The 12,194-nt window shown below is 40.1% G+C and overlaps 1 protein-coding gene across 2 annotated transcripts in view; it reads left to right on the forward strand.

The window, feature by feature from the left end:
* Window positions 1-245: 245 nt before the first annotated feature.
* The window catches only part of cd99l2 (CD99 molecule-like 2), a 39,036-nt gene continuing 27,087 nt past the window's right edge, over window positions 246-12,194 (forward strand). For both annotated transcript variants that reach the window (XM_044183514.1, XM_044183515.1), the window contains exon 1: window positions 246-466. In XM_044183514.1, the coding sequence (XP_044039449.1) occupies window positions 406-466 (61 nt within the window). In that variant the 5' untranslated portion in view covers window positions 246-405. The remainder of the gene's footprint in view (window positions 467-12,194) is intronic.

Below are 12,194 nucleotides of genomic sequence, written 5' to 3' on the forward strand. Positions count from 1 at the left end.
AATACATGACACACATTATTATTCAAAGAAGAGTGTTTTTATGTCTTAAACGTGTCTGACTGGAGGGGATCTTTAATTGCAGGACATGATTGAAACTTCATGTTTATTATGTGCGTCGTACTATTAAAAATAGTTTAGGGTCATTGAGTGTTGCTGGCATTCTTCACTTTTCATTTTTAGCAAAACCAAACCGTTGGAAGCCTCCTTATCGAGTAGAGGGTTTTATTTTGAAAGGGGCAGGAAGTAGCACTGTATGGGAATGTCACAATTAACGCTTTGGATGCGGCTTTCCAGTGAGACGGGGCTTTGCGGCAGGCTTCAAACAGACTAAACGGCGTCAGGCCTGTTATTTAACCACTGTATTATCAGCATTTACTGGGTGTTTGTGTCTGTGGAGACTGAGTCATGGCTAACCGTTCTCTGTGGTCGGTCTGTCTGCTGCTGGCGCTCCTGCTGCCGCGGGAAGGTAAGGCTTTGTCCTGCACACCTCAGCAAATCCACATGTTCTGCCGTTTGTGCTGCACTTTCAACAGACATTACATGGTAAAAACAACTGATGAAAAGATTTACTCTGAACATTTTCACCTGTTTTGATATAGATAATAATTGACTGAATGATTTAATAAAAACATTAACATCTTTATTGTTCATCACAGCTCTGTTGGCTATTTGTCCGTGGCACTGGGCAGTAGTTGGGTGGGGCAGCTTGGAGGATGAATGAGACCCAGCTCCTGTAAGGCTGTGTTCAAACTACAGCCCAGTAGCCTGTGCCTGGAATTATATGTAGTGATGTGGAAAGTCAGATTTGGATCTTGGGGTGGTGGATGGGCTTGTAGCACGTCTGAGTTTCATACAGGAGACTAAATTTCCCAACAGAGACCGACAATTAACGCTTGCGTTTTTATTAACTATAATCACAAAGTGTAGATGCATATGCATAACCATACCTTAAAAGAGTACCCAACTGATTTAGCAATGCACTCCAATAACTCTGGTAGACTCACAATCGTGTTTTTAAATTAAATTTTATTTATATAGCACCAATTCATAATAGAAGTTATCTCACTGCACTTCTCATATAGAGCATGTCTAGACCGTACTCTTAAATAATAATTTATTCCACACATTCTTCTTATTCTTCTTCCTTGTCAAAACCTGGTGCCTACATTACCCACAATACAACTTGACTACAACAGTTGGGTCTGAGATTTTGCTGAGTTATGCCTTTAGCCCAGACATGGGCAAACTACGGCCCGCGGGCCACACACGGCCCGTTGGACTTATTAATCCGGCCCGCCGAACGTGACCAAATTATATTAAAATCGGTATTGGTAAACCTTGTTCCAATTACCTTTCCCCTGTAATGCCCACGTTTCCCCAAAAGATGGCGCACTGCTACATTGACCTTGTTCGCGCGTATTACTCTCTTCTTCACTTATGAGTCCTTTTGCAAAAATGAGCTTATCAAAGAAAAGAAAAGTGGATAGTGAGTGCCGAGTTTTTAATAAGGAGTTGACAACAAAATATTTTTTCATTGAAGTCCAATCAAAGGCTGTATGCCTAATATGCCAAGAAACCATCTCGGTTTTCAAAGAGTATAATATCAGCCGTCACTTTGCTACGAAGCATGCTAACTATGCTAGCAAGCAGTCAGCGCAGGAACGGGCGGCGACGGCTCAGAGGTTGGCAGCTAATTTACAGACTCAGCAACGTTTTTTTCACCAGCAAACTGCGATTCAAGAGTCAAGTACCAAGGCAAGTTTTTTGCTGCCATTCCAATTAGCAAAAGCTAGCAAGCCTTTCTCCGAAGGCGAGTTTTTAAAAGAATGCATGGTAGAGACGGCAGGTGTCTTGTGTCCGGAGAGCCAAGGCAAGTTTGAAAAAATCAGTTTGTCACGCAGAACTGTGACTCGCTGTGTGGAACTGATTGACGAAGCTGATTGCTCAGCTCCTAATTTTCATCCAAGGGATTAATGATAGTTTTGAGATAACGGAAGAGTTTTTGAGCATGGAGTCCCTGAAGGGAACAACTCGGGGAGAGGATTTATATAACACGGTGTCTGCTGCCATCGAGAGACATAAGCTACCTTGGAGTAAACTTGCCAATGTCACGACGGATGGATCACCAAATTTAACTGGAAAAAACGTTGGGCTGCTGAAAAGAATCCAGGATAAAGTGAAAGAGGAAAACCCAGAGCAGGATGTTATTTTCCTTCACTGCATCATCCATCAGGAATCGCTTTGCAAGTCTATATTGCAGCTTAATCATGTCGTGAATCCAGTCGTTAAACTCGTCAACTTTATACGCGCACGGGGACTTCAGCATCGTCAGTTCATCAAGTTCCTAGAGTAAACTGATGCGGATCATCAGGAGTTGCTGTACCACTCTCGTGTCCGCTGGTTGAGTTTGGGCAAAGTGCTTCAACGAGGGTGGGACCTGAAAGAGGAGATTGCCGCATTTTTGGAGTCGGTGGGGAAATCTGACGAATTTCCTGAGCTAAGCAACAAGAACTGGTTTTGTGATTTTGCGTTTGCTGTGGACATATTTTCACACTTGAATGAGCTGAATGTGAAACTACAGGGGAAAGATCAGTTTGTGCACGACATGTACAAACATGTTACAGCCTTCAAATCTAAGCTAACTTTATTCTCCAGACAAATGGCAAACACATCTTTCACTGATTTCGCCACACTTGGCACGCAGAAAGAGGCGACGCGAAACGCAAAGAAATACAGCAAATTACTGGATGACCTGCACGGTCAGCTGTCGCTTCTCTGACTTTGAAAACATTGAAAAGTCACTTCAACGGGTGTCCTGTCCCCTGTCACAAGACCCTGAAACCGCACCACAAGAAGTGCAATTGGAACTGATCGATCTTCAGTCTGACTCAGTCTTAAAGGAGAAGTTCAACTCTCTTAAACTGAATGACTTTTATGCTTCACTTAACAAAGCCATGTTTCCAAAGCTCTGGAAGACGGCACAGAAGATGCTGACTTTGTTTGGTTCGACCTACGTATGTGAGCAGACATTCAGCGTCATGAACATCAACAAAGCCCCTCACAGATCCAGGTTAACTGACCAACACCTCGGATCTATCCTGAGAATTGCCACAACAAAACTTACTCCAGATTTTGATGAACTGGCAAAACAAGGAGTTCAACAACAATGTTCCCTCTGAAACTGAACTTGAGTTTTTCTGCTGTTTATTGATGCACTGGCAAAAAATAATAAATCACCAAGTTGTTGATCTTTTGGCACTTGATGAAACTGAATTTGTGTTTTTCTGCTGTGTTTATTCAACTGAAATTTAATAAATGAATTATTAATTTAATTAATGCATTTGGAAAACAATTTGTACAATGAGCCTTGCATATTTATGCTTTGCTACTTGTTAAAGGCCAAATCTCTAATGTAATATATACATACATATATCCTGGCCCGGCCCCTCTGTCAAATTTTAGAACCCATTGTGGCCCGTGAGTCAAAAAGTTTGCCCATCCCTGCTCTAGCCTCAAGCAGAGATGAGTACCAGGCTACAGAGGACTGGTAAACTCACTTCCTTCTAACTCCACACCCCCTGATTTTTTCCTGTTTCAAACTTGTAGTCTTCAGCCCCAACCAATGCTGAATCAAGTGACATCACTTAAGGACATTTGTCAGACTTCACACAGCTCCCTCTGCCTTGATACAGCTTTTTCACATATGCAGTAGTACTCCCCAACACCTGGGAACACACTTTGATGTGTAAAAGAGTTCCCCTTTGAGCATAGTTTATTTGCTGTGACCTCAATCGTTCCCTAATCTTAGCCATACTGTAGCTGCCATGCACAGATATTGTAGAAAGTGAGACTTTTGAAAATGTTGGGCATTGGATGTAAAGAAAGGTATCATTAAACATATTCTGGGGTTTTCCTAAATGATCAAACATTGGTGTTTGACCAAATCAAAAAGAGGTGTTCTTGCGGGGCATTTGTTTAAGGCGAGTTTACTCCAAAGATCCACGATGAGACTAAGGATTGGGATCGCGACCCGGTTTTATAAGGACCCGGTTCTACCGGATACTGCTATTGAGTTGGAGTTAACATTATGTCTCGAGAGACAAGAGTCATGCCATTTAAATCAAATCACTGGTGCACAAACATACAATTATCTAATAACGTTTTTGAATTTAATTGAATTGCCTCATGCCCTTGTTCGTTACATTTTTCATTAGGTCAAATGGTTGCTTGCTAGGATGGCTGAACATGCAAAGCAGTCAAAGGCTTGGCAACATTTCAGTAAAGCCAAAAAGGAAGTGAAATGCCAAGTTAATTTCGTGTAAGGGGAGAACACAACGTCAATACTGAAGCACCTCAACGTTGCGCATCAGTAAAAGCCAAAATGCAGTACTTTCGACTATCTTCGAGGTCGAACACCGCCAACTCCGGCTGCCATTGCGAGACAATCATCCTCCTCCACCCAAGGTATGCATGGTGCGCGCACCCCAGCTTCCCCCAACTAGCAAGTCCCTGCGGTGGAAACGCAGCTTATCTTTTCTGTATTTGTTGGCTTGTTTTTGTTTGTTTTTTTTCACCCTTGAAGAGGAAGGGAAGTAGGCCCATCGTTATTGTTTAACAGTTAAGATAATAATAGTGATAACAATTCTATAAATCAATTAGTAGTATGTATGAGTAAAATTAAAAAAATAAAACAAAATAAATAAAAAAGGGCAAAAGCAAGAGAGCAACGACAATCTTAATGTAAGGAATGAATAATAAAACAAAGTGAAAGGAAAAACAACAAAACCAAAAAAAGTATGACTAGGCCACTCCAAAGTCTTCATTTTGTTTTTCTTATATGATCATTGTTTAAATTTGATATATTGTAGTTCTGTAGTTCTGCCACATACATTCCATGTTACCAAGTTGAATGAAAGTGGAGAGGGAAGAGGGGCAATGGAGAAGTAGAAGGGTGGGGGGAGAGAGAGAGATACTGTGGAGCGATGGCGGGTAGGAGGTTTATGCCGGTCCAATTTTTTTAAGATTGGGTACAGTATTTTCCATCATTTGTTTATTTCTCGTGAGTATTGATCGTTCAGTCTGAATGTTGTGCCTTTTAAGTTCCTTTACTTTGCTTCTGACCTGTTCTTTTTGCTGAAAGTGCTCAAATTTTACAATGATACGTCGAGGTCCTTTGTCTGATCTCTACGGAACGTGATGTGTTTGACGTTGTCGGACGGTAATTTTAAGTGAGTTGTCTTGAAATCTTTGATTAATGACTCTGGGTTGTCGGGTGATTTTTCCGGGATGCCTGAGAAGATGAGGCTGTTGCGCATGGAACGGGATTGTATGTCCAGAATAGTTTCTTTCATCAGTTTATTTTCTTTAGTGACAGCATGCATTTGTTCATTGAGTGATTTAATAGCGGTTTTTAATTCCTGGTTTGATTTTTGCAGGGTTACTATGTTGTTATGGCCAAATTCTAGGCTATTGCGAATGGCTTTAACTTCCTTGTGTAGTGATACTATAAGATCCAGTTTTTTGTTTATGCTGGCCAACAGACTAACCTCAATTTCTGTGGTTTGTAGATTGTCAGTGTCTGTTGCAGAGTCTTTCTTTTTCCTTTTGGATGGGTTTTGCAGGTGGTAATAGTGGTAACATGGGACATTTACCAGGTTTAATTTGCACAAAACAATGTGAGACCAAACTCCATTCAAAAATCATCTAAATTAATTCTGCTCTATCTAATGCCAAATGCTAGGCTATATTGACTTGTCTGAAAATATAGGCCTATATATGCATTATAAATATAAAGAAACATTTATTAGTAGACTTATTAGCAATAAAATGATGTCTTGTCGATATCCAGTGTGACGATTAGTGTAGGTTATTTAAAAACCAAATAAAGTGATTTAAAAGAGGTAAGGAAATAAGGTTAAATCAAATGTTAGTGTTATTCAATTGTATTAATGTTCAAAGATGTGTTTTAATAATTAAAATGTGTGTAATTATTACTATTATTATATTACAAGATACAAGAGATTTATTGATCATTTTACAACACGGTGGTATGAGATTTTGTCTTGTAGTTCCCTTTTTGCTACTCAAAGTAATTATATACAGTAGATCAGTGAATAACTAAGTCATAGAAATAATAAGTCATAGAAATGAAAACTATTTTAATTGGTGGAGTGCTGAGGATGAATTAAGGAGTCTCACAACCTGAGGGAAGAAGCTGCTCTGTAGTCTGGTGGTATGACAGTGGATACTTCTATATCTCTTGCCAGACGGCAGCAAGGTCAACAGGCTGTGGCTGGGGTGGGTACTGTCTTTTAGTATCCGTTGGGTATCATGTTCCGTGCCGAGACAGGGCAACAGGGAAAAATGGGGGATTGGACCCAATTGCAGACACAGAGGCAAAGCTGGTGAAGTTCAAAGATTTAATGATAAATCAAGGCTTACACGGATGTTCAGGCAGGCAGAGATCCAAAACCAGGGAAGTCAGTGCAAACACAGGCAAACAAATCCATATGGGAGCAGGCAGAAAATCCAAAGTCCATAAATCAGGCAGATCATCTAAAACACTGAGGTAGGAAATCCAAACATGAGAAGCATTGGAAAAAAGGGCTGGTATGCAAGGCACAGAAACCATGATGAACTGACACAGAACAAGGGAAGCACACAGACTGTATACACAGGTCAGGGCAGGATAACTAGACAGAGGTGACACTAATTAGGGTGGAGCAAGCAAACAAACAATCAAAACTGGAGGGAAAAGCAAACAAAGACAGGAATTAAAACTACACAAGACACATGAGGCAGCACATTTACAAAATATAACAGGAAACAACAAAACCCAAGACCCAAAACCATGACATTGGGCTGTGCGCAGGCACCTCAGCTCACCGATATCACTGATGCTAAGTTTGTTAATTGTCATGTTTAATCTTAAATAAAGTAAATGACTCAGTACAAGGACACGGTGTGTCATAGATGCAAAGCAACAAACATTCTTGCATATTGCAAATGGTATGACAATCCCCCCTCCTTCTCCCTAGAGATGCACTCGTTAACTGAGTGATAAATTATCAAACTTGCAGCCATTTTCCCGTGAGTAGGGATGTGTATCTTTCAGATTTTCTTAATACTACTATTCTTATCTATACTCTTATCGGTTCGGTTATTTATCTATACTCGTATCGGTTCTTTACTAAATAATTGCTTTTAAAAATATTAGTTAAAAAAAGAATAAATTCAGAACAGGATTAGAATTGAATATTGTAAATATAACTAAATGTTGCTTCTAGAGGAGCAACAGTGTTTACAACAGCAAAGTCACTATATAAACTCAATGATATCTCACTGGAAACAAATCTAAAATGTTAATAAAATAAATGTCAATATATAAATATTCATGACATCAAAATACTGAGTGATGTCTGTGTTCTTCATTCTTTCTAAACATCAGTCAGTATCAGTCCCTCCTCCTGTCCTCTGTCCTCCTCCCTCTGCTGCTGATGTGATTCAGCAAAACAGAAAACAGGTAGAGGGAGGAAGGGCTGGTTTGTCTCAGCTAAGTTTACAAGAATTTGACAAATTTTAGATTCATTAGATTAGATTAGATTCAACTTTATTGTCATTACACATGTACAAATACAAGACAACGAAAGACAGTTAGACTACATCCAGACAGCTTCATTTGAGCTTGTTTATAACAATTCGCAATTAGCCGAGCTAGCTCGCTATGCTTGTGTAAAACACGAGAGACAGCAGATTAAAATATCGCTTTCTGCATGTTCATGTTTATGCTTGTTGAACAGATGTATTGATAAGTTACTTACACTAACTACTGTAGCTGTTGTCAACTTGCCGCGACCTGTCTGATGAGAGAGAGATGACAAGGAACTGAGATGGCTCACTCCTTAGCTACTTCCATCATCAGTTCCAGAAAAAACGATGTGTAATTATTTTTATTATTTAAGTGCGGGCATCTGAGGAACTACTTTATGTAATTTGATCCCATTGTCATTCTGACTAGTTTGTTGAGTAGCCTAATGCATGTAATAATAATAATAATAAAACTTTATTTATAGAGAACTTATCAAAATAAAGTACAAAGTGCTTCACAACAAGAGAAATAAAATATCACAGTGAATGACGAAATATAAAGAAATAAAATACACAAAAGCAATAAAATAAACAGCCAGTTCAGGTAATATCAGTATATGCTTTCAGATAAAAATGTGTTTTCAGAAGAGACTTAAATGAAGACACTGACTCAGACAAATTAATTTCTTCAGGCAAGTTGTTCCAGAGCCTGGGGCCCTGATAGCAAAAGCTCTGTCCCTAGTTTTCATCCTGGATTCAGGAACAGACAGGAGACCCTTGCCCAAAGATCTCAAACTACGTGAAGGTTCATAAGGGATTACAAGGTCTAAAATATAGTTTGGAGCCAGGCCATGAAGAGCCTTAAAAGTAATCAACAAGATCTTAAAATCAGTCCTAAAACAAACGGAGCCAATGTAAAGAGGCTAAAACAGGTGTTATGTGGTCGTATTTCTTGGTCCTGGTTAAAAGCCTAGCAGAGTTCTGTACAGTCTGCAGTCGTGTCAAAGTTTTTTGATTAAGACAAGTGAACAGGCTGTTACAATAATCAAGGCGTGAGGAGATGAAAGCATATACAACAGTTTCTGCATCACTAAGATTTAAAATAGATCAGACTTTTGCAATGTTTCTGAGGTGATAAAAACATGATTGGACAAGCTTAGTGATATGTTGCTCAAAACATAAATTGTTATCAAACAGGACACCAAGATTTCTTGCAACAGGCTTGATATGTTGTGACAGGTTAGTAGATGGCAGTATTTGTTTAGTGATGTGTTGGGGCCCAATAACAAGGATTTCAGTTTTATTTGAGTTGAGCTGAAGAAAATTTATCGACATCCAATTTTTTATGTCCGACAGGCAGTCCTGCAGAGAACTCAGCATACTAAGGTCAGTGGGCTTGACAGGGAGGTACAACTGTGTGTCATCCGCATAACAATGAAAAGAAATACCATGTCTGCAGATTACATCACCCAAAGGAAGCATGTAATTGAACCTTGAGGCACACCGTACTTGATATGGGAAAAGGATGACATGAAGTTATTAATGCTGACACAGAATTTCCTATTGGACAGATAAGATGAGAACCAGTCTAGTGCAGTGCCAGATATGCCCACCCAGTGCCTCAGTCTATCTAAAAGAATGCCATGATCAATTGTGTCAAAGGCAGCACTTAAGTCCAACAGCACAAGAATTGAACACATGCCTGCGTCTGCATTCATTAAAAGGTCATTAGTGACTTTGACAAGGGCTGTCTCAGTGCTGTGGTGTTGACGAAAGCCAGATTGGAACTTTTCAAAGGTATTATTGTTTTATCATAGAAAAGGTTTCAGTCGTAGTCATCTGGACACTGTTTTCAGAATGTTTTCAGTGTCCAGATGACTACGACTGAAACCTTTTTCTATGATAAAACACCCCTGGACGAATGAGGGACTACATCGTCGTATTATTGTTTTCCACAGCAGCAAGAAGCTGCTTAGATACAAGTTTTTCGAGAATCTTCAAACTAAAAGGCAATTTGGAGATTAGGCGATAGTTATCCAAGAGGGTGGGATCAAGCCCAGGTTTTTTTAGGACTCAAAGAATCCCTGAGCGGTTGATCCACATCTAAAAAGGCAGGGTTGGGGGTGATATCAGATCTTATTAACTCCACCTTTCCAGCAAAGTGCAAAAGAAACTTTTCACAATCAGCATCACAATCAGCAGGGGCACAAGGAGAGGCAGGGTTAACTAACTGATCCACAGTCTTAAATAGGAATCTGGGGTTGATGGGCAGAAATAAGTGCAGAGAAATGACATTTTCTTGCATCCTTCACCATCCTATTATAAAGGCGTAATAACTCTTTCATGGCCATAAAGTGGACCTGGAGACCTGATTTCTTCCATCTGTGTTCTGCTCTTCTGCATTTCCTTTTACAGCTTCAAATACTGTCATTTAACCATGGCTCTTTTCTAGTCTTTGAGTTTGGTCTATTTTTCAGAAGAGCTATGAGATCTAAGGTTGAAGAACACAGGTAGTTAAAATAATCAACCAAATCGTTGGTGTTGGAGGAATCGGGAAACACATTCCCAGGAGAATTGAACAGTGTACAGAATTTTGAGGCACTAGGTACTCAGTAAGGACGCGTGTGTACTTAGAGCGGGATAAGATAGTACTAGCAGCCTGTAATTCACAGTTAAAAACAATGCATAGGTGATCAGATACAAACATGTCCCTGAATTCCACAGATGGGGTTTTCAGGCCCAGACTAAAGACTAGGTCTAAGGTGTGGCCACGGGAATGAGTTTGGCCAGACACATGTTGTTGAAAGTTAAAAAATCAGCAGCAAGGGCATTAGAGGAGTCATCAACATGAAGATTAAAATCACCACAAAGAAGAATTCTATCATAATTTAAAACAAGACTGGATAAAAACTCAGGGAGTTCCAACAAGAAGGAGCCAGCTGGTTTAGGGGGGCGATAAATAATAGCAAATATGACCAGAAGGGGGCCACCAAGTTTAAACACGAGCACTTCAAAGGAGGAAAAATCATTGCAAGCTATGAGGTTACACTTTAAATGCTTCTTATAGACAGTAACAAGGCCCCTACCTCGACCACAAACCCTAGGGCAGTCATAATCTGGAGGGCACAAGTCAGACAGCTGACTGTGATCACCAGGACGTAACCAGGATTCAGTTAAAAACATAAAATCTAACTCAATAGAAGAGATAAAATAATTTAAAATAAACGTTTTGTTAGAGAGGGATCTTACATTGAGAAGAGCCATCTTAAAAAGTCTGTGCTGCTTCAGATTTGAGGTTGAGAGTGGAGGTAGGGTTCTGGCCCGGATCTTTATTAAGTTATTATTATGCGTCGGCTGTGTCTGTTTCGCATTAAGGACCTATCCGAAATTACCACAGGAATTTTAAAAATAGCACTAGAGGGACCCGGGCTCCAAATAGCAGCACTATGATCAGTCCACAAGGGGGAGTTAGTGACAGCAGAGGGTGCGTGGCAGTTTTTGGTGGGCAGAAAAGAGGAAGAAGAAGAGAGAGACTACACACAGATTAAGACAGACTGTCAGCTATTTTCCACCTTTCCTGACCATGGATGTATAATAAGACATGGATATGGCACTGCTACTCAGCCTTGATTCCAATTTTTTCCAGTGGTCACTTGCTATATTGCAATGAAAATTTCCCCAGCGGCCCAAAAAGCATTATCCCCATAGGCTCCCATTATAAAAGAGACTTCTGTAAAACTGTTGACAGGACACATAAACTGCAAACAAGGTCAGTTATGACTGTTTCTATTATGAATTTTTGATCCGTGGAGGTTTTATATTTGTAAGCATTTTTAAAATTTGTGACGTCATCACAATGTAAAGTCTACGAGCTGAGTGGGAACACGCTGGCAGGGCCAGCGGGAGAAACACTACTGTGCATATTCAGTGGGCCGCATAACCCAGAAGTAAACCCAGAAGCTAGAAACTTCTTTTGCCGTATGCTCCAGGTGGGCAATTCTCATTGGACTGAATAGGCGCCGTCTTTGGGTCCGGTATCCATTTCTAATAATACGTCCATGTTCCTGACTTGAGAGCGCAGCTAGGTAGGACTGAACAATTCAATGTTTGTACTGAGGGGTGTTATATGGCAGGCAACCTGGATGAGTTTAGCACCATAATTTTATTTCTGAAAATCCAAGACGCTAAAATATTATATTAGGGGCCCTAAATAATTTCCTCAGATAATTAATGTTCTGTGCTCTTGTAGTATTTTTGAGAGCCAGTCAGTCCAGGGCCCTTGGACTCATCCTGGCTCTTGCCCCCTGATTACACCCCTCAAATTTAGGTTTAGAAAGTTATCGAAGTTCTGTAAATACAAATGTACATAGTGATTTGTAAGCAGAACTGAGGTTAAACAATCTGAAAGTCCTTTCCTTTACTGCAGCTGTCTCTCACTCTCTCACACACACACTCACGCACACACTCACAGTGTGTTTGTGAGTGGCAGCCACTGAGGTTAGCTAGTGTTTGTTTGTCTCTGCTTTTGTTTCCTTTCTGGTTCGTGATCTCTGCTCTGTGTTACCAAACCCTGAAAAGTTTTGCATTTGCAATTTATTGGTGTTATG

This window comes from Siniperca chuatsi, linkage group LG22, assembly GCF_020085105.1.
Source record: "Siniperca chuatsi isolate FFG_IHB_CAS linkage group LG22, ASM2008510v1, whole genome shotgun sequence".
NCBI classification, from domain to species: domain Eukaryota; kingdom Metazoa; phylum Chordata; class Actinopteri; order Centrarchiformes; family Sinipercidae; genus Siniperca; species Siniperca chuatsi.